Genomic DNA, 22,966 nt, shown 5'->3' with positions numbered 1-22,966 from the left:
TCTTATAATTAATGGGGGAGAGGTAGACACACATAAGAAGAGAAAGATGACAAAAAATGAGAAGATAGGCTGGGCATGGTGGCTCACACCTGTAATCCCAGCACTTTGGGAGGCCAAGGTGGGTGGATTACTTGAGCTGGGGAGTTCGAAATCAGCCTGGGCAACATAGCAAAACCCCATCTCTACAAAAAAATGTTTTTAAAAATTAGTCAGGGGTGGTGACATGCACCTGTGGTCCCAGCTACTAGGGAAGCTGAGGCAGGAGGATTGCTTGAGCCCAGGAAGGGGAGGTTAGGGTGAGCTGAGATCATGCTACTGCATTCCAGCCTGGGCAACAGCGTGAGAACCTGTCTCAAAAAAAAAAAAAAAGAAAGAAAGAAAGAAAAAAACAGATAAAAGAGAGATGGATAAAAGACCAGCAAAGAAAGAAAAGCTTATGCTATGCCTTAGGCTTTTCAAAGCTTATGCCTGTGCAAGTGGTACTGTGTTTGTCATCCGTGCTTCTGGTACTGTGGAACGTAGTCTTCCTTAAACTGACAGCCACAAATTTCTGGGGCTGCTGTGTTCTCAGGCCTCTCTGAGTTGTCCGCAAGGCCTTTAAAACTTTTATGTTGAATTTCAATGCCATGGTCTTTAATTTTAGCAGCACACACTGGGTCATCTGAACACCTGCCTCTTCGGCACAGCCTGCTCACAATCCTGGTGCCTGCATTTGGGTTTATGTTTGCAATCCTGTCTGTGCTAAGTGAAGGTCAAGGGATACCCCTGTGTGCTGTCTAAGTGAAGGCTGCGCAGTTGTCGAAACAGAGAAAGGAGGTGGCTGAGTCACACTGTAGCAGGCATGTGGGGGCAACAGCCTGCCAGACACAGGGCAAGCTGTGCTGTGTCAGCCCGTCCCACGTGTAGGCTGTCGGCAGACACTTGGCCTGGATCCTGCAGCATTGAATTAGAGAGTCTGATCATTCTAAACTTACAAAACCCAAAAGTTAGTTAATAACATGTTATACAATTTGCTCAGGAGAGCAGGCCTTCTCTACTTAAAGTCAAAATGCAGAAAGAGCTTAAACACAGAACTAACTTGAGGTTACAGTGCTCTACAAACCAAAATCCAATACAAGAGATTTAATTTAACAGAACAATGGCATGAATCACATTAAATTGATGTTGCTAAGTGCGACTTTTACTAGTTTTACAGCTACTTTTATTTACTTATTTATTTATTGAGACAGAGTCTCACTCTTTCACCCAGGCTGGAGTGCAGTGGTGCGATCTCAGCTCACTGCAAGCTCCGCCTCCCAGGTTCACGCCATTCTCCTGCCTCAGCCTCCCGAATAGCTGGGACTACAGGCACCTGCCACCACGTCTGGCTAATATTTGTATTTTTAGTAGAGACGGAGTTTCACCGTGTTAGCCAGGATGGTCTCGATCTCCTGACCTCATGATCCGCCTGCCTCAGCCTCCCAAAGTGCTGGGATTACAGGTGTGAGCCACCGTGCCCAGCCAATAGTTACTTTTGTTTTTAATTTTGTAAAAATATCTTCGTTTCTTATGCTGTCATCAGAAGAATTTTGCATCTACTTTTATGTGACATATTAAGGTTGGTGAAAGAGTCCACCTTACGCTCCTCATGGCTTTCCCTCCTGTAAATGGTCCCCAGGACCATCCTAGACCTTGTCTTCTTTGTCACACGCTATACTCTCTATGGATGCTTTCATTCACACCAAGGCTGTAATGTTATGGATAATTAAGCAGTGACTGCAGCCTACACTTGTTATCTGAGCTCCAGGACCACATCAGCACAAATCTGTCACCTCTTCCTGGATAACCTATGGCACCAGAGACATACCCGGAACTGTGAATGTCTTCTTTGGAAATGCTTTGCTAAATTCCAGATGTCTGTGAATGACACAACCATATACGGTCCCTCGAATCAGTAGTTCATCTTCCTTCCCTACCTCAGCCTCCTGAGTAGCTGGGACTACAGGTGCCTGCCACCACACCTGGCTAATATTTGTAGTTTTAATAGAGACAGGGTTTCACAATGTTAGCCAGGATGCTCTCGATCTCCTGACCTCATGATCTGCCTGTCTCGGCCTCCCAAAGTGCTGGGATTACAGGCGTGAGCCACTGCAACCAGCCAGCATAGCATCTTTCTATGCAAGTTACTGAGCCTACTGTTTTATAATGTCATAGCAATTATTATAAATAGTCTACATTAAAATAAGCATCCACTTTTCTTGTATTGTAGGCATTGATTTTGTCTGGCTACCCTGCCAATGTGTGGGCCCCACGAGTGCACAGTTCCAGTGCCTGGCACAGAGTAGACACCCAGAACATCTAATGAAGGAATGAACTCCTAAAATGCCCTCTAGCATTTCTCTGTTAGCATTTAACCATCTGTGCAGGAATTTCAAACGTTCTGTCTCTCTCACCCACTTGAAACTGAAACCCTGAAGGGTATGGATGCTGCATGAAGCATTTTCTTCTGAAGGCCTAGCATACAGTAAATGCTGAACAAAGCAGAGAAAAAGAAGCGAAGAGGTAAGCAACAGGCAGAGCAACCAATCCAGACAGAGAAGACTAGAGGACAAAGCAAAAACCAGGGCAAACAGTAAGGGTGCTCAGATGCTTCAAGAGACGAGGGCTGGGGCACCCGGCTGGAAAGGGAAGGCGGTGAGGGCAGAATAGGAGAACCTAGAGTCCCTTACACACAGCTGATAACCAGCAGCAGCTTGGACACGCTCTGCAGGTGGAAACCATTGGGGGTGTCCTCGGGGATATGCCGCGTCTGCGTGGAACCTGTGGGGAGAATTAAAGAGACCATCACCATGGTGACCCACAAGTCCAACAACTGCTGGCGGGGACACTGGTCAAACAGCAAACATCAGAGACTGATGGAAAAATGTCCATGACACCGTGACAGCAATGATATGCCGGAGACTGCCAGCTCTCCAAGAGGAGAAGGTAAAATCCTCAAGGGCAAGGCCATCGGTTGGGTCAGGTCATCATTGAACAAATGAGAAAATCAACAGGCCCATGTAGCTAGGATATACGGGCCCAGGACAAAGGGATCTTCAGCTATGGGAGGGGACGTGGCACTGGACTAGGCCTAAAGACGTCTGGCTTCTGGCTCTGGATCCATTCCTAGTAAGCTATATGATGGTGGACAAGTCATGTAAGCTCTCTGAGAGTCAGTTTACTCAAATGCAAGGTCAGTCAGAAATCTTAAATGCAAAACATGTAACCTGGAAGTGCTAGGGGTGAAGCTGGGGGGCATGCAGAAGGCTGGCCCTCTTCCCCCACTCTCCCCTCTTCTTCTGCCTCCCCTGTCCCTATCCAGCCCAATTAGTTGGTCTCTAAGGCCCCTTAGAGTCCCAGGTTTCCAGGATTCAGCAAAGACAAGGATGTGAATGGCTGGGTGGGAAGAGGAAGAAATACTAAGGGAGTCCATGGCCTGAGAGGGCAAGCCTGGGTTGGCCCATGGGGGTGAAGTGAAGGGGGACTGTCTTGGACTCCCTGATCTTTGTGTAATGAGGTAATCTCTGTGGTCTGAGCTGTGGGATCTCCTTAGTGTATATCCCAAGAACTTGGAAGCTTCATACTTGAGCCTATGCAGGTAGCCATGGAACTAGGGCAACACGAAAGCATAAACACTAAGGCAGCTTTTGTTAATTAGCGCACACATATGAGTTCAGCTGGGGCTTCTGGGGCTGAGGAACTTAAAGAGCAAAGAGAAACAGAGCATTGGGAGCCTCAGATTTAGTGACTTATGTTCAAATTATACACAAATTATACCCAAGGTGCAAAATGAGTGTGCATGTGTGTGCCTTGGGGTGGGCATGCAGCTCCAGCCCAAAGCTCAGTCCACCCGACCTGTCCCCACCTGGCACACACCTGCCACATGTTTGATCCTGTGGCCCACATCCTCATCTGTGGGCGTGGTGACCGGGCTCATCACCTCTTCCAGGTGAGGGACTCGCAGGTGGGCATGGGGACGCTTCCTCCTCCGCACCGTTGTAGTCTTGCTGGCCTTCTCTTTGGGAGATTGTCTGTGCATCTCAGCCAAATAAGTGCTCTCCGTTTTGGCCAGCTCGCTCTCTATCAGAGACAAAAGGACCACAGGAGAGGCCACCTTCAGCCTTCCAGTGCAACTCTCTGCAGAACCATTTTCCTATTCTGTATTCTGGGAAGTTGTTTGGGTGGGTTGATGACCCTCAGGGATGCCCATGAGCCTCAGGAGGTACTTCTGGGACCCAGCCCCAGTCAAACCCTTCCTCTGGGGTTGTTCAACATTGCAAGGAACCATATGTTCCCAATATCTACACCCTCATGTATACAATTTGGGGCATACACTTCTTAAATAGATGCATTCACAGGCATTTTACAAATACTTCTCATCACAGAGCCACCTATATCACTAGGTCTGTGGTTCCTTTTGGGGTGAGGGGTGTCTTATAGATCCCTCAATGATCTCCTAAACATCCTAGACACAGTCTAGAAAAATGCACATGTCCGCATACATGCCAAATTTGGTGTCCACTTCTGAAGCAGGTGTGGGTACCTCATGAAACTACTTCACCTTTCAGTCTCTGCCTCTATTCTCAATACCATTCCCCTGAACGGTGGGCAGCCGCAGTGCAGTTTACCGTCTCTGCAGCCCAGCTAGCAGCAAGGATTGCAGTGCTCACCTAAATGGCGGAAGTAGTCCTCCAGCCCACTCCAGAAGTTCTTCTCGATGAACGTTTTCACTAATCCCCAGGGCTGTTTTCGATAGCGTAGCTCTGTGGAGACCCTGAGGAGCAAGCGAGACACAAAATCAGTCATTTCCTGGGTGGACCTGCCTCTTCTGGGAAAAGGGAAATTCGGAGTTAAGGCCAAAGCCGCTTCACATTTGTACTAAACTTTACAAGTTAAAAGGTCCTTCCACATCCATCTCATCATCTGATCTCCATGACAACCCTCTGAAGTCAGTGGAGCTGGTGGATTTATCCCCATTTTATAGAAAAGAAAACTGAGGTGTAAGATATTTAAGCAGAGCAAAGGCTAAAAACTAGGGTTCTGACTCCAGAGTTCTCTTATGATGGCACACTGCCTCCTCTCAGGGGTCTCACATAGGGCCCAGCAGTCTGCCTGCCAGGCAAGGGTAGGCTCTGCCTGAGGTTAAAGTCTTTTGAGAAACTGACACTGAAAGAAAGTAAGATGGTTCATCCTTTCATCAGGGTCCTTCTCTCCTTCTCCAGAGACTTCAAAGTCTAAGTCAAGTTCTGGGGTTTTATCACTTTAACCTTTAAAAGTATCAGTCACCCTGGGCAACACAGTGAGACCCCATATCTACAAAAATAAAAATAAAAACAATTAGCCAGGGGCATGTCTGTAGTCCCAGCTAATGGGAGGTTGAGGTTGAGGTTGAGGCTGCAGTGAGTCATGATCACACCACTGCACTCCAGCCTGGGGAAGAGGGTGAGATACTGTCTCGGAAAAAAAAAAGAGTATCATCTGCTGCCGGCCCTGGCTCCTGCCTCTCCACTGCACCCCAGACCTCGCCGGCTCTTGCTCTTTTCCAAGCATTCTCGCTCCCAGTCGCTGGTCGCACTTCTGCCCATACCCCTGCAGTATCAGCTCTATTCTCTCCTATGCAGCAGCCCTGCTCTTTGCCTCCCCTTTAGGTTCATCGCATCTGCCAATAGATTCTCCCAGCTAATCCATCCTACCCCATCCCACCCTGTGACTAAAGCTGCCAACCCGGCCTCATCCCCCTCCTCAGGGATGCCACCTCCACCCATGTCGCAATGGGAGAGTGCCTGTACTTGGAGACACCTCACTCCCCAACTCAACAACCGCTGACTGCATCGGGGATGGGCACCTTCCTATAATGGTCTGTTCAAGGTCAACCAGCTACCTCTGCATGGCTGCAGAGAAAAGATGCAACTGAAAGATCTTCTGAGGAACCTGGAATTAAGAAACCTAGGCACTGTGGAGGAAAGGATAAGAACAGGAAGGAGAGAGAAGGAAGGGAAATAAAAGAAGGAAGGAGGAAGAGAAGGAAGGCTGAAGGAGGAAGAGAAGGAAGGCTGAAGGAGGAGTACATGTTCAGGAGGAAGCACAGAACACCCAACCCCCCCACCCCCCAAAATTGCCAAAAGAATGAAAAAGATGCAGGCCCTCTTTTTTAAGAGATAGGGTCTTACTCTGTCTCCCAGGCTGGAGTGCAGTTGTGCAATCATAGCTCATTGCAGCCTCGAACTCCTGGGCCTAAGCAATCCTCCCACCCCAGCCTCCCGAGTAGCTGGGACTACAGTACTTGCCACCACTCCTGGCAAACTTTTATTTTTTTGCAGACACAGGGTCTCACTACATTGCCCAGGCTGGTCTCGAACTCCTGGGCTCAAGCAATCCTCCCGCCTAAGCCTCCCAAAATGTGTGAATATAGGCACGAAGCACAAAGGTCCTTCCTGATGCACACTTCTTGAAGCCCAAGAGATCTCTGTGTAACCTTTTACTAAACTTTTATTTGAACTACATCAGTGAATTTTTGGCTCCTTACAATGAAAAGAACTTGGTCTAAGGTACAGGTAAACCGTCTGGTGATTTTCAAATGGGTGTGTGTCTTGACTTTTCAATTAGACTACAAGTTTCTTAAAATGTCAGGGTCTAAATTTCTTCCTTCCTTTGGAAGCACATTACAGTGCCCAGAACTAATTATTCACTCAATCAGTGTTCTCTGGACTCTGATATGTACAGGCCCAGCTGGGTGCTGGGAATAAAGTGTGAGTGGAATGGCATTCCTGTCCTCGTGGAGCTCACTGTCTAACACTAATGGCAATCCACGCGGCATGGTGGACAGAGCACAGGTTTACAACTCTAAGATCTGGGTTTCAGTACTTACTAAAGACATGACTCTTGGCAAAGTTCCTTAACTTATACGAAACTCAGTTTTATCTGAAAAATGAAGATAAATCCACCTCTTTGAGTCATTCTAAATACTCCAGTGAATGTAGGTAAAGCGCCTACACTATACTGTATGAGCCATAGACAACCAATAAATAGTAGTAGCTATACAAGTTTTACTAACAAGATGTACAGAGTGGAGAGAATAATTAACTCAAACAGAGTGGTGGGTGAGCCTCGTAAGGCTTCGGAGAGAAAGTAGAATAAAGAGAGTCAGCAGCCAAGCACTCCCCACCTCCTCCTTCCCCATCAGGAGCAAATGAATGTTCTCTAAGGTAAGGACCCCCGTCTGACCGCACGGGGCCTTCCACACACCGCACCTGAGTCGGCTCTTGTTCCGAGCCACGCGGGTGAGCGTGTAGCGATTGATTGTGTAGAAGTAGTCATGGTAGGGCACGTCGTGGGTGAGGACTTCGGCATCTATCACGTAACATTCACTCTCCTGGCTCGCCTTGTACATGGTCTGTGGGCAGGAAAGGTCCATTGGACAAAACTGAAGAGGAGCAAGAAGCTTGGAAAAGCACCTTCTCCAGCCTCCCCAAGCCCACCCCACCCCACGGCTTCTGAACAGGAGAACCAGAATCCCTGGAATCAGCAGCATCTAAACAAGCAAGATGCCACCACTGCTTTGGGGCAAAATGACACTTGTGCCCTGAAACTTCTTCCTGACATCTGCCCTTAATCCTTCAAGACAGAACACGGGATTTTCCAGCCCGCTGTTCTGTGCGTCCGCGGCTCTGCTCACCTGTGTCTCCCTGACAGTGGCAGTTTTGGGAGCCAGAGGGTTGGTAAGGGTGATGGTGTAAAGAATCACTCGGCTCTGGTTTCCATTCTCCTCCTTTTTCCATGGATGGAAGATGATATCTAAGGGTAGAGGAGAGCCCTGGAATGAGGAAGGGAGGGCAGAGCCCTCTCCCCAATCCGAGTTTCCCCTCCAAGTGACCTGGACTGTGCTTACTACTGCCTGGCCCCCAAAAGGAAGCCAATGTGAGCCCAAGGGCCGGCGGGAGGGTGGGAAGAGGAGGAGTAGCCGAAGCAGAAAGAGGCTCATTGTAGCATTGTCAAAATTCTACACAACGCTCTAGAATGCTGATTGTTCCTGGGGCTGGGACAGGAGGTCTTGGGGCCACCTACGGGGGTGCTGGCAACACTGGTGTTACTGTGGTGAGGGCCTAGGGTCCCTTGGGAACAAGTCCTCTCCTCTAAGCCATGACCTCCCTGTGCCTTCAGCGTGCCCTCTCCTCTTGGCACACAGGATCGCTGATGCCCAAATGCTTTGTTACAGCTGGATGCTTAGAGGTCCCTGCTGTGGGAAGAGTTTGGGGGACGGGGAGGAGGCAGAAGCACAGAGGGTCAAAGCATGAACCCCCGGATCCTAGATGTGAGGCCCGGCCTAGCTCCTTCTTAGCTGCATGAGGTCAGGCAAGCACTAACAGTTTGAGTTCCAGCAGCCTCATCGGTGCCCACACACAGGGTAGCTGTGAGGACTGAATGAGATAATGTCATGTGCATGGCATAGAGTGGGTGCTGCCAGCAAGTGAGAGCCACTGTGCTTCACTAGATGGTGAGCCCTGTGAGGGCAGGGACAGGGTAGGTCTTAGGGGCCGGCATCGAGTGCCTGGTGTGTAGTGGGAAAGGGTGAAGCTGCAGGGCTGGTGAAAAGGGAGGGCAACAGGGCCTGAGGGAGCTCCCACACCACAGAAGGCTGGAGAGAGGGTGTCTGGGCCCTGAGGTGGCCGAGGGAAGGAGGGTGTGTGGGAAGAGGAATAAGGAAGGGAAGGAAGCAAATGTAGAGAGGGAAGAAATGAGGATGAAGAGGGAGGAATGGGGGGTACAGTCCCAGCAGAACGGACCAGAGAAGCGCCGCTGCTCCATGAAATCCCGCTGGAAGGGCGAGTTGGTGAAGAGGAGGTCATAGAGCTTGTCCACGCTGAAGTTGAAGACTTCATTCACGTACTGCCGGCCACTCAGGTCCTCATAGAAGGCCTGGACCTCCCCTGCACAGAAGACAGGATCAGGAAGCAGACAGTGACAGTGGAGGGGCAGGGGGCCCCAGGGACATCCTCCAAGAGCACTTGTGTCTCTGGCTAACATGGGCACAGCCACCAAGGGTATGGAGAGGCCACGGAGCAGGACAGCTGAGCTCGTGGGCACGGTTTATGACTTTGCTTTCGGTCTCTTTCTTTTGCTGGGATGCACACCATTTCCTTTAGTTGACACTACCCATTCCTTCTTTACAAAGAGTTTGGGAATGTACGATTTGCTTTTACACTTTCAAACCTCCCTAATTCAGTTGATCTTAGACTAAAATTCAAATAAATGACTACTTCTAGAAGTTGCCTAAACCCAAAGAATGGGGTTTTGAGAGTCTGTAAGTTAACTCCAATCGACAACAAATTGTAGTTGTAACCCATGGCATAGGTCTGTTCAAGGGAACGTAGACGAACCTGAAAGAATCAGTGTACAGAACTGCTGCTAAGGCTGGGGCTGGCCCAACAGGCTGTGATCCCTAGTTACAGTTCCATAAGACAGCCTATTTCTACCATGATGTCAATACCTGCTCCCCCTTTTAAACTTACGATTACAGCTTCATCATATAGCAAAATAGGAATTCAAACCAGAATGAGAGGCACACAGAGCAAGGTGTGGGAGGGCTCCAAAAGTGGAGCTTCCTTCAGTCTCAGGGATGCAGAGCCCTCCCGGCACATCACTGTGTCCATATACAGAAGATTGCCAGCCAGGGAATTTCACCTGTAATCTGAATTTTCCAGCTGCTACAGGAGGATGCATCTGAGGATACAGGTGAGCTGCTAAAGCCTCAGTGCTCCCCCCCGAGCCCTTGGCACCCCTCAGTCCCTAATTACTGCACCTGCACGGCTGGGTGTGTGATCTCAGGAGGAGGCTGACATTTCTGGCACCCCTAGGACCCTGAGGAAACCAGAGAACTCTGAAGTACCCTGTAGAGTCAAGTCCGATGACTGCACAGATGGGCACTGCACAAGCGCAGTGCAGCGGGTATTCACACCTCAGTTTATGTGAAAGGCACCCTGGAATTAGGCAGTATCCAACCCATGTAGTCATTTGTGCCAACCCTGGACTCTAGATGAGGGTGGGTAAGCCAACCAAAAGTTAGAAAACCACGGCAGGTGGCCCCTGGGAGAGGTGTCCACAGATCCACAAGTGAGCACTGTGTTCATATGCTCACTAGTCATAACAGACCACTCACTCAATGGAGGAAATCCATCAATTGATTTCATGAATGCTGAGAATCTGGCTTCTCTCAATGGAAGGTAAGAAGCAGCATATTCCCAAGGGAGGTCCTAGAAGCTAATCCTATGCAGGCATGAAGTTAGAAGCTACCTGCTTACAAAAATTAGAGAAACAAGGGAGTCTCCAAACCCTATTTGACCCAGCAACACCTTTTCTTCTAGCTGGGCCTAAATACCCAACGCTGCAAAAATTGCATTAACAAGTTTTGCAGCCATCTTGAGGACGTTTCTGTTAAAATCTAATTATTTCCAGGGAGCAGCTGACTGGTGCCTTCCTTGTGGCTTATAAACATTGCCTCCTAGCCTTGCATGTCTGTGAGGGTCGGGGCCGCAAGGCAAGCCAAAGTCAATAGGGGGTATATTTAGTGACAAGACTAAATGACAGAACAAAGCATTATCTATGGGAGGCTCCTACAGCAAAAGACTGAAAACAGGGATGTAAACTAATAACACAGGTACCTTTTGTTAAGGAAGCTCTGCTCCCATCTTTCCACCAGGAACCTAGATAGTAACTCCAGTCCCCACATAGAGATCTCCTTTTAGCCTTCAAAATAGAACAAGGGCCACTCCAGACCCGTTTTCAAATGCCCACCTTCATCGTGTGTGTCGGAAGAGTCACTGAGTTCAGTGGGGATGTCCTCATTGTCATTGAAGTCCAGTGAAGGGGAGTTCACAGGAGCGATCATCTCAATCTTCTCCCCCATGATGTTGTCAATGGCGAGCTCCTTCTCCAGGGACCCATCTCCCTCCAGAGCCTCCTCCTCCAGGGGCAGCCCATCAAACTGGAGCCAAGACAGAGGAGTCACCCACCAGGGAAACCTGGTCTGGATCTACTCTCCAAAGGGAGATTAGGGATGCGGCCTTGGCAGCTCTCATACTCCCAGCTCAGCTGCTCAGGAGCGAAGTCAGAGTCAGACTCCAAAGCCCTTCCCCAGAGCTGCCACAGAGGATGGGCAAACACAGTACAAGGACTACTGCACTTCTCACGCTCGCCATTCCAATAGCACAACAAGTTCCCCAAATGCACAGAGCTGGTCCCCACAGGCCCAGGCCCTTTCCTGGAGCCACACCTGCACCATCCTGCAACAAGGTCAGCCTGCCTGCCTCCAGGTAGTACCTGTTTATCCTAAGAAGCTCGAAAGGCTTCATAAGCATTTTTTAAAACTCATTCTCTTGTTAGCCCTGGAAGGGAACCAATACAACTCTTTACATTTTAAAGATAACCTCAGAGATGGAAAATAAAGACCAGGCATCCAGTGAATAAAGTTTTCATTCTGAAGGCAGGTGGTCTGACCCATAGCCTACTGAAATACAAGGTTCCCTTTTGAGGGAGTCCTTTCCTGAAGAACCCTACCTGTTCTTCTGCCTGCCAGCACATGCCCTGACTCTCTTTCCTCATCCTGGTTCTACCTCCTCTATAACAGAGTCCCAGAGGACAGGGGTTCTCTTACACATTTTTATGGCTTCCATAAAGTCTACCACAGTGGACAAATAAGCCACAATATGTATACTCAATAAATATCAACCAAATGAGTGGATAAACAATTAATTGTTCTATAGTTCTATATTCATGCATGACTTTGACGTCAGATCAAGGCAGTGAAAAAATACCTGGAACTGTTCTCTACCAGAAGGGCTGATCAGCAGCAGCCCAGCACAGTGGGCTTGAAATGGTTTTCATCTGCTCAGAAGTCAGACCCAATCTTGCACCCCAGGCACCTAGCCCCAGCTCTGGACCCCAGGCTATGCCACTAGAATACAGAGAGCCCATCTGCTCCAGAATGCCTCCTTCAAGAAACTGAGCACAATGTAACCAATCTCCTCTCTACCTGCTCCCCAGATTGGGTTCCCAGTGAACTATGCTAAGAAACGCTGGCCACAGGACTGGGGGTAGAAGTCAAAGGCTGACTGCCCATACCGAGACGGGGGCCTCACTGCTCCCTGTGGATGTCAGTGTGCTGTTGGTGATGGATTTCTTGGGCAGTTGTGGACTGGCATCTGGCTTGGTCTCTATGCTGCTCTTGGATGAGCTGTCATTCACTTCATTCTCTTCCACAGGGATCTCTTCGCAGTATCTGACAGGAGACACCAGTGAGTCCATGTTAACCTCAGTGGTTCAAGACGGCCAACTACTCTAAGAATCTCAGACCTTTATATCCATCCAAGTCTATGAGATTTCCTGCTTCTTTGCTTTGTATATGATCTTCCTCTAACCAAAAATCCCCCGCTTACCCCATTGCTCTCCTCAAATCTCCTTCACATCCCACCCCACCCCTCCCTGCCCCCCCAGCTGCAAACTCACCTTTTCTAGGCAGCCTCCTTAGAGTTATCCCTACCTAAATGAAAGGATTATTTATCTTAAGCTATTTTTTTTCCATGGGTGCTCATCCTATTTTAAGCCTCTGAATCAAATATCTGGGTTCTGAGCATGCATTTCATTTCCCAAACAGTGATTAAGACAGGACTCTGGACATGAGCGCTCCTTCAGTGGCAGTGGCATTGCCCAAATTCTTGATGATAACTAGAAAACTTCTCTGCATTATACACCTAGAAAGAAAACCTCCTTGAGATGAAGGTGGGTGCCCATCTAGGAACACTTCAGGGATGCCGCTGTAGCCTCCTCTAAGGGAGCAATCATCACCCTATCATCATCATCATCTTCTGACCTGTACTTAACAAATCCAGATGCTTGACAACTCTCCAGAAATCATTATGTGCATTTTGGAGATAACCAAATAGGTATTCTTAGAGGTTAAGCGACAACGCTATTATTTCGACTGAGCCCAGACCTAAGCACGATAGATACTCAATGCTCTTTTCTTGCTTTTTTCCCTGTATGCCTCTTGCACCACCACCAAGCCTGCAGCTAGCTACCCTTCCACCCTCAAGCATGCTTTGTGCCAGTCTACGGGCACATCTTCCCATCTTCCTTAACCTATCGACAGCAGGTGATACAGTGACAATACCTTCTGCTTCACTTCCTTCCCTTGGCTCCCAGGATAGGAAGCCTTCCTAGGGCCTTCCTCCCTCACTGCATGTGCTTTCAAGCTCTCTTCAGCTGCTTCTTCCCCTCACTGAGTGCTCCCAAGCAGTCCTTGAACTTCCTTTTAGGTTCACCAAGTCACTTGAAATTTCAGCTAGTCTCATGACTATCCACTAATAATTGCTGCGTTTATGGCCTCAGCCCAGGCTTCCCTGTGAACTCCACACTCCATACCTAAATGCCCACTTGACATCTCCATTTGGCTAACAGGCATCTCAATCTCAACTTGCCTAAAACTACCCTCCTGATCTTTCCCCGAAACCTGCTCTGCCTACAGTACTGTCCATCTCCGTTTGGAACAATGCCATCCTTCTAGGCAGTAAAACCAAAAAAATCTGAAAGCCACCTTTGGTCCCTTTCCGTTCCACCAACATATCCTTCAAAATCTATTTAAGAACTAAACACTTATTGCCATTTCTCCTCCAAACCACCACCATCCCTCATCTAACTATCTAGATTACTCAACGGCCTCTTAACGGGTTTCCCTGCCTCTGCCCTGGTTCCCCTTTAATGTATTTTCAGTGCAGCGACCAGAGTGATCCTGCTGAAATGTTAAATCAGACCTTAGCAATTATCTATGCCAAACTTTCCCATCCCACTCTCAGTAAAAGCCAACCATAAAGTTGGCCAGGCCCTTAGGCTCTGCCCCCTCGAGCTCCCTGACCTCACCTGTGACCACTTTCCCTCATTCATTCCACAGTTCATTCCATGGCTGCACAGGCATGCGTGCTATTTCCTCTGCCTGGCAGGTTCTTCCTGCAGGCACTTGCATGGCTGCCTCTGGGCAGCCGTCCTTGGCCTCACTCACCCCATTGTGTTGAAGTCGTCGTCAGGGGGCACGTAGTCCTCGTCATCACTGGTCAGGCCCAATTCGTTCCCATAGCACTGGTGAACAAAGTGCCAGAGCTCCTTGGGACACAGAGGCTTCAGGGGAGAAAAGGAACAACTAGAGCCTTGCTCGCTCAGGTCCCCCGACTCTGCACAGAGGCACTGAGCTGGGCTGGTTCCCCTGGAGAAGTGGAGAAACTCCTCTCTCCTTAGCTGAACGATAGGAGAGCCACCACCCCCATCTGCCTTGGGGGTCTCAGCAGGACACCAGTCTTCTGCCTAGGAATGTGGACTTTAACAAAGCCAGGAACTGGCCTTTTGGTGCCCGATCCCTCAACAGAGGTTTGTAGAACGTGACCAACTGGCTCCCAGAGGATGGTAACTGTCTCACCTTTTGCTCTTATGGAAAAGGTCCAGCAGTGAGTGGCATAAACCCATGTGACTCTGGGGCCAAGGGGATCCCAGAGCTTCTGATTAGCACTCTGAATGAATGCCCAGAGGTCCCCTGACCCGGTGCCCCACCACACTGCACAGAAATCTCCTCTTGCATTAACTGTGGCCTTACAGACCCTACTGGATCACTTCCAAGAATGAGGTTCGACCTCAAAGATGGCCCATTCCATAGCTGGACAGTTCCTACGCGTAGAGTCTTACGTTCCCACAGTTTTAGGAACCTTACAGGTCATCTCACCTAACCTCGTGACTACCCAACCTCAGGTGGAATCTGTTTGCCTGCAGTTCTATGCATTAGTTCCAGTGTTTTCTTATTTCACTGGGTGCCTATGTGTCCTCCCAAAAAAACACTGTTCTAAGAAAAGTTTGTTCTCATTGGGTTCAGAGCCTCCAGAGAGAGGCAAAGGGATGTCAAAGAACTAACATCAGAGGCAGAGACTATGAATGAGTCTCAGACTGGGAGGAAGGGGAGAAGGTGGCAGGGATAAGTGTGTGGAAAAGAGGGCAAGGGCATGAAGAAAAACAGAAGCAATCATTATCTTTAAAAAAAAAAAATCCCATTTCAAAAATGTTTGCACCAATAGACTTCCTAAAGAATTTGGGTGCAGCACACCAACATGGCACATGTATACATATGTAACTAACCTGCACGTTGTGCACATGTACCCTAAAACTTAAAGTATAATAAAAAAATAAAAAATATAAAAATTGAACAATATTCCATTGGGAGTAAATAATAATAATAATAACAATAATAATTTGAGAGCTCCCAAGCCCATGGTTTCAGGTATGGTTTAAGAAGCAGGCAGCTGGCAGAGTACAATGAGCTAGGATTCCAGCTTTCTGACTAAGGAGAAGTGCCTGGAACGGCAGATTTGGGGCCCTGCCTCTAGGCCGGCGGGGTTGGGGGTGGCAGCTCTCTATGCTGGCCTTCATAGTGCCTGAGGGAGGTATCACCTCCTTCTCTCCTGGACCTCCCCCTCCTATCTCTGGCCTTTATGTGCAACATCCACCCTGCCTGGGACAACATTCACCCACCTGTGAGACATCTGCCTCTCTGCCAAACCATATACTGCCCTGCTCCACCCTTTGCTTGCTCTCTGCAGCCTTCCCCGACCAGCGCCACCTGGCTTGGCTTGGCCAACCATGATCAGGACAAGCACAGTTAGCAGACTCTCTTCAGCAGGCCCAATTCTTACAATTATTTGTGAGGGCATTTGCGAAGCATATGAATGACCCCGTGTCTTATTTAAAAATGACAGCAGCTGTGAACTGAAAACTCAAACCTGCCAGTGGAGACTAAAACACATGATCATTTTACTATTACTGATGGCGAGTGAAGGCAGAAGACTGCAGCTCAAATAAGTTATCAGGAGTGATACTAGGGGTACAGACTCTCAGAATAGAAGAAACTCTAAATAATACATCCACTCAGTTTTCTTATGCAGCCATTTGCTTGGGCTAGAGTCAAGGCCAATATATGTATGTATTTAAATACACACATGTCAATCATATACACACACACACACACACACATAAAAATTAATCCTGGGGGAAACATTATGTGTGTGTGTGTGTGTGTGTGCGTTTTCTCCTACATCTCTTTCTCTAGCTTGGAGACAGTTTCTCAACATCCAACTGCATCTGAGTGGGAACTTTTTTTTTTTTTTAATTGAAACAGGGTCTTGCTCTGTCATCCAGGCTGGAATGCGGTGGCGCAATCACAACTCACTGCATGAAGGGGTGCCTTCAGCTGTGTCTCTTCATCGTTTCATTTAAACACTCAACTAGTCAATTCGTGGTGGCTGTGTTAACTACACTTTCTGTACTTTATGTTGTGGCATCTGGGGCCTTCCTGACTGGGGAGGGACCCATCAGGGTTAGCTAATTCCTAGACAGAGGAAATAACTCATCCAGGAGTGGGCCTTTCATAGCAGCCAGCCCATCCAAGGCTCATATTCCCACCCTCCATATTATCTATTATAGCTTCCAAGCTTCCAAGCAACTTGAGACAGTCCCTACACCTGCAGCCTGCTGAAATTATTCAAACTAGCCAATCCTAGACCTGCTTGGCCTGCTTGCCCTGCCTCCCCCACTCCTTCCTGCAAAAACTACAATAAAGGCTCTGCCCACTTCTTCCCCTTTCCCGTTCTATCTCCTGACTGACCCTGGTGCTTCCCTGGTGGCGCTCATCCTGCTGTGCCTCCTATTTCTGGGGGTCTGTGAATTTAAGGACTTCTTTCTTCATGGCTGAATGCATTACCATAACTGATTAGAGAAAATCCTGGGATATTTCAAAGCAGTGGAACGGAAGCGCCTGAAGACAATGAGTGCCTTACTCCTGGGGGTGTTGAGGCCATTCGTGGGAGACTATATGCTACTTACAGGGCTCAGGCCAATACCATCAGTGGGAGAATACTATCAGTGGGAGAATACTATCAGTGGGAGAATACTATCAGTGGGGGATTCCCAGAACCCTGAGGAGACAAAGGCTTCTCTAGAGATAGCCAGACCCACAGCAAAAGCAAACTCAGCAGTACTTACCTTTTCAAGGAGAGCGTTCTGCCAGAGCCGGAACATCATCATATACGTCCTATCCCGGGCCCCAAACGAAGTGAAGAAGTGCTAGATTGGAAAAGAAAATAACAATAAGTATCTGTTGAGTTACAATATAATTAAGAGAGACATGGTCCTCCGTCCTTTAAGAAAAGATACTGACTTCATCCTCAAACGCTAATGACTCTCAGTTACCTGTGATCACACACATCCGCTTTAGTGATGGGATCAGCACACCAGAGGCCTGGGTACCTGGTACTGTTAAGTTCCCAGTATGACAAAGTCCTTCCGTTCTTAACCACACTTTCCTCAGCGCTTTTCTCCCTGTTTTGAAATTCTCATCTCCATAAGAAATGTCCCTCACCTACCTACTGGAACTGGGTAAGGGGTGAGCTATGAACTAGCCTAAATGGAAGGACAAGACAAACCCACAATCTACTAATCTGCCGACCTATTTCATTCATTCAACAAATATTTGAGTATTAGTATGTATTAGGCACTATTCTACATGTGTGAGGGATGAGAAACAACACAGAAAGATATCCCGCTCTTGTGGAGTTTACCCATTAAACAGACAGAAAGAAAGTAATGAAGACTTTACTGACCAACCACAAGGTGGTCCACAAATGCTATTTCATTTAAACCACACAAAAATCCTTAGATAATAAACAAAGCTAACAATTAATAAAGGGTAACAGGCTGGTGAGGTTAGGTAACTTGTATAATCAAGAAGCTGGTTAGTGTCCAAAATATAGGTCAAACCAGGCAGGGCGCCATGGCTCACGCCTGTAATCCCAGCACTTTGGGAGGCCGAGGTGGGTGGATCACCTGAGGTCAGGAGTTCGAGACCAGCCTGGCCAACATGACGAAACCCTGCCTCTACTAAAAATACAAAAATTAGCCAGGCGTGGTGGTGGGCGCCTGTAATCCCAGCTATTCAGGAAGCTGAGGCACAAGAATCGCTTGAACCCAGAAGGCAGAGGTTGTAGTGAGCCAAGATAGTGCTACTGCACTCCAGCCTGGGTGACAGAGCGAGACTGTGCCTCAAAAAACAGCAACAACGAGAGGCCGTGGTGAAGGGAAGATGGAGACAATACTGGAGCAGCAGCGGTGCTATCATGAGGAGAAGGAACAGCTCATGGATGTCATGGCCAAAGAGATGCTCACTAAAAAGTCCATGCTCTGGGACCAGATCATTTCTGATCACTGCACTCGGGCCATGCAAGATAGGTATATGAAAGTCAGTGGGAACCCAAGGGATTTGTATGATGATAAGGATGGATTATGAAAGGAGGAGCTCAATGCCATTTCAGGACCCAATGAATTTGCTGACTTCTATAACAGACTCAAGCAAATAAAGGAATTCCACCGGAAGCACCCAAATGAGATCTATGTGCCAATGTCAGTGGAATTTGAGGAGCTCCTGAAGGCTCGAGAGAATCCAAGTGAAGAGGCACAAAACTCAGTGGAGTTCACAGATGAAGAGGGATATGCTCGTTACCTCGATCTCCATGACTGTTACCTCAAGTACATTAACCTGAAGGCATCTGAGAAGCTGGATTATATCACATACCTGTCCATCTTAGACCAATTATCTGACATTCCTAAAGACAGGAGGAATGCAGAGCATAAGAGATACCTAGAGATGCTGCTTGAGTACCTTCAGGATTACACAGATAGAGTGAAGCCTCTCCAAGATCAGAATGAACTTTCTGGGAAGATTCAGGCTGAATTTGAGAAGAAATGGGAGAATGGGATCTTTCCTGGATGGCCGAAAGAGACAAGCAGTGCTCTGACGCAGGCTAGAGCCCATCTTGACCTCTCTGCATTCTCCTCCTGGGAGGAGTTGGCCTCTCTGGGTTTGGACAGATTGAAATCTGCTCTCTTAGCTTTAGGACTGAAATGTGGCAGGACCCCAGAAGAGCGAGCCCAGAGACTATTCAGCACCAAAGGAAAGTCCCTGGAGTCACTTGATACCTCTTTGTTTGCCAAAAATCCCAAGTCAAAGGGCACCGAGTGAGACACTGAGAGGAACAAAGACATTGTTTTTCTAGAAGCCCAAATCTATGAATACGTAGAGATTCTCGGGGAACAGCGACATCTCACTCATGAAAATGTACAACACAAGCAAGCAAGGACAGGAGAAGAGCGAGAAGAAGAGGGAGAAGAGTGAGAGGAAGACGAAAAAGTGCAAATCAGTGAGAGTGAGAGTGAAGATGAAGAGAACGAGATCATTTACAACCCCAAAAACCTGCCACTTGGCTGGGATGGCAAACCCATTCCCTACTGGCTGTATAAGCTTCATGGCCTAAATATCAACTACAACTGTGAGATCTGTGGAAACTACACCTACCAAGGACCCAAAGCCTTCCAGCGGCACTCTGTGAATGGCGTCATGCTCACGGCATGGCATGAGGTGTTTGGGCATCCCAAACACTGCTCACTTTGCTAATGTGACACAGATTGAAGATGCTGTTTCCTTGTGGGACAAACTGACTTCACAAGGCAGGCTTCAGAATGATGGCAGCCTGACACTGAGGAAGAATATGAAGACTCAAGTGGGAATGCTGTGAATAGGAAGACATATGAGGATCTGAAAAAAAAAAGGACTGCTCTAGTGTTCAGGGATGTAGCTCAGCTTTGGGGCTAGCCCAGGCTTCCCTGAGATCTGCTTGTTCCATTTCTCCCAATCAAATCCTCGTAAAGACTTTTTGCTACATGGTTTCATGGTCTAGCATGCAACTTGTAGAAACAAGGCATGCTGGCAGATAGCAGGTCTGAGATGTGTTTTATGTTTTATATTTAAAAAGATTCTGCCAGAAAATAAAACCAGACCTTGTTCCGAAGCCCAGGGTTATGGACCAACTCAGTGCGTCAGGTCTTAATGCCTCCCTACCTCTTTCTCACCAACTTCAGAAGTAGCTGAGATTTAATGGGCACCTGTTATGCTACACATCATGTTAGGTAAATCTGACCTGAGCTCTTTCCCCACCCTCCTTTGTTGCTACTTCCCTGAATGAGTATTACCCCAGGATGAGGTCTGCCATCAGCTTAGTTAGCCATTGATGCAAATACTAGGGAAAGACTAGGAGGACGAGCCAGGGCTGCTACTAAGGACCAAGTGTGGCACCAAGGTTTGCCTTTATAGTTCCATAAAGAAAGGAGTTGGAGCTCAGTGCAGTGGCTTGTGCTTATAGTCCCAGCTCCTTGGGAGGCTGAGGCAGGAGGGTTGCTTGAGACCAGCCTAGGTAACATAGTGAGAGCCTGTCTCATTAAAAAAAAAAAAAAAAAAAAAAAAAAAAAAAAAAAGGCATGGTGGCCCCAGCTACTAAGGAGGCTGAGGCTAGAGGATCCTTTAAGCCTAGGAGTTTGAGACCAGCCTAGGCGATATAGTGAGGCCCCATCTCAAAAAAAAAAAAAAAAAAGGAGTTGGGCTATTTGGAATTGGCCTGCAGCTCAACATACAATGGAACTAGGACCAGCAGTCACTTCACCTGCTTGCTAGGTCAGAATGAGAGACTTTGATGGGTCTGTCTACCTGTTTCTTCTACAAGATCCCTACTTGACTGTAAATGTAGCTAATATTCACATGTTCTCCAAGCCTAGGTAGCCATGGTAGAGTTGGGTAGAGTTCAGCAGCTGCCCCAGGATCCAAATCTAGTGTCTGAAATGGAAAGAACTAGGGCAGCCCAGGAAGGCACTGATCTGCCTTATAAGCACAGTCATCTGAAAGTCAGGCCTGCCGCAGGACAGAATCCCCCAGAGGCCCCATTTGCCTCTCAACACTCAGGCCTTCAATTGTTTTTTAATAAATCTACTTAAAAAAACAAAAAAAACAACAACAAATATAGGTAAAACCAAACACTATCTGACCCCAAAGCCTCCTGGCTCTTGCCACTGAACTGCCTGAGTCCAAGGGAACTGTAAACTTGGCCTTCAGCAGAAACCCAGTCTACCCCTAGCCTTGAACCTCTTCATCTTCAGGCTCTAGTGAAGTTTGCTCTGTCCTGAATTTTATCTGACATATTCTCCCCATACTGATAAGGACAATCCATTTTCTATCAGACTCCCCAACCTCTTGAGAGATAATCAGCTGATACATAATGATGACTTCTTAACATTTGTATACTGCTTTACAATTTTCATATATGTTCTCATATATGTGATATTATTTCAAGACTGTGTTAAATAAGTATTGCTGGCTCCATTTTGCAGGTGAAAAAACTTAGGCTTAGAGATATTACCCCCAACACGCTTACAGTCGATGGACTCAAATTCAGGTATTCTGGCTCCAGGTCCAATGTTTGGCCACTCCATCCTCCCCCTGCTCAGCCTCCCCTAGCCTGTCCACCCAGCAGGTGGTTCCTGGAATCTGCATCGCCCTTAGCACCTCTCGTCCCAATCCTATTGGCTTCCACATTCATGCAATTCAAGAAAGGGCAGAAATACAAGAGTAGGAGGAGTAAGGGAGGATTAGAAAGGCCAGAGTTAGACTCCACTTACCTTTTCTGAATCAGTGCAAACTTGGATGGCATTGGGAATGAGGCGAGCTGTTTTTTCTTTAGTCATGGAACAGATGTCTTTCAAACGGACTGTCAGCTGGCATCCAAGAGGACAGAGAATGAGTAAGCAAAGGGGGGCATTAGTAAGTCAGGTAAACAGTGTTCAGGGGGCGCCAGTGTAGACAGAGGCAATCAGATCACATATTTATAACCCTGGAAGAGGCCACATTGGTGATCATCTGGTTTACCCCTTTATTTCACAGTGGGCAGACAGCAAAGTGGGGACTGAGCCTTGTCTACAGCCATGAGTATCTTGATTCTTGGGCAAAGAGCTTTCTAATTTCTACACAGTCTGCTAAATGTGCAGAGGTCCTGCCATTATTTGCCACTTACAGAAACACAGAATATTGGTGCAGGATGTGACCATAAAAATCATCTAGTTAGGCCATGCACAGTGGCTCACATCTGTAATCCCAGCACTTTGGGAGGCTAAGGCGGGCAGATCACCTGAGGTCGGGAGTTCGAGACCAGCCTGACCAACATGGAGAAACCCCATCTCTACTTAAAAAATACAAAATTAGCGGGCGTGGTGGTGCATGCCTGTAATCCCAGCTACTCGGGAGGCTGAGGCAGGAGAATCGCTTGAACCCAGGGGCTCGGGGGGCGGAGGTTGCAGGGAGCCAAGATTCTGCCATTGTACTCCAGCCTGGGCAACAAGAGTGAAACTCTGTCTAAAAAAAAAAAGTCATCTAGTTAATCTTTCTCTTCCTTAGTATACGAGATGAGGAAATAGAGGCAAAGAAAGGACTAGCCTAAAATCACACCGCTAATTAGTTACAGAACCCAGAAATTGTGCAAGCTGGTTCTTTAAAGTCCCAAGGCCAAAGCCCTTTCTACTTGACTATGCTTCCTCCTGCAGTCACTCATGCCAAATATTTGCCTGCATTTGACAAAAGCAAATGCTCCCAGTCCTCTCTTCCACACCCAAAGGGGAGGGAGGGAGGGGGAGACATGGCAGAGGAAACCTTATTATTGGGACTTAGAACTGAGTATCTTTCAAGACTCAGGCATACTTTTGTTAATTACGCAAAGGCTTGGGAAGAGCACGAAGTCAGCAAAAGGAAGAAAGCGAGGGCAGCTTGCTCAGCCATAGCCAAGGAGACAGCCCAAGGGAGCATGCCCAGGTCTTTACCAGAGTTTCCCAGCGGAAGATGTTGCTGTAGAAGCAGATCCAATTTTCAGAGAGGTAGAGTCGGCCCTGAAGGAGAATGTCTCTTTGGAGTGCACATGAGTAATCTGTGGTAGGGGCGGAGATAGGGGAGCTCAGAGGCAGGAAGCATTTTCAGCAAACCACTGCAGAGTAGGCA

The 22,966-nt window shown here is 47.9% G+C and overlaps 1 protein-coding gene and 1 pseudogene across 13 annotated transcripts in view; one reads left to right on the top strand and one right to left on the bottom strand.

The window, feature by feature from the left end:
* GRAMD1B (GRAM domain containing 1B) overlaps nt 1-22,966 on the bottom strand; it is a 193,156-nt gene that overhangs the window by 5,446 nt on the left and 164,744 nt on the right. For all 13 annotated transcript variants that reach the window (XM_024255669.2, XM_054525303.1, XM_024255670.3 and 10 more), the window contains 12 exons: nt 22,792-22,895; nt 21,601-21,696; nt 17,086-17,166; nt 14,069-14,184; nt 12,136-12,292; nt 10,810-10,999; nt 8,802-8,945; nt 7,694-7,812; nt 7,269-7,411; nt 4,689-4,792; nt 3,895-4,098; nt 2,709-2,799 (listed from right to left, as the gene is read on the bottom strand). In XM_024255669.2, the coding sequence (XP_024111437.2) occupies nt 2,709-2,799; nt 3,895-4,098; nt 4,689-4,792; nt 7,269-7,411; nt 7,694-7,812; nt 8,802-8,945; nt 10,810-10,999; nt 12,136-12,292; nt 14,069-14,184; nt 17,086-17,166; nt 21,601-21,696; nt 22,792-22,895 (1,549 nt within the window). The remainder of the gene's footprint in view (nt 1-2,708; nt 2,800-3,894; nt 4,099-4,688; nt 4,793-7,268; nt 7,412-7,693; nt 7,813-8,801; nt 8,946-10,809; nt 11,000-12,135; nt 12,293-14,068; nt 14,185-17,085; nt 17,167-21,600; nt 21,697-22,791; nt 22,896-22,966) is intronic.
* LOC103889424 (splicing factor 3A subunit 3-like) lies at nt 18,179-19,821 on the top strand (annotated as a pseudogene).

The sequence above is a fragment of the Pongo abelii genome, chromosome 9, assembly GCF_028885655.2.
Source record: "Pongo abelii isolate AG06213 chromosome 9, NHGRI_mPonAbe1-v2.0_pri, whole genome shotgun sequence".
Classification (NCBI taxonomy): Eukaryota; Metazoa; Chordata; class Mammalia; order Primates; family Hominidae; genus Pongo; species Pongo abelii.
Note: the sequence above shows the minus strand (reverse complement) of the source record. Positions and strands in the feature narration are given on the sequence as shown.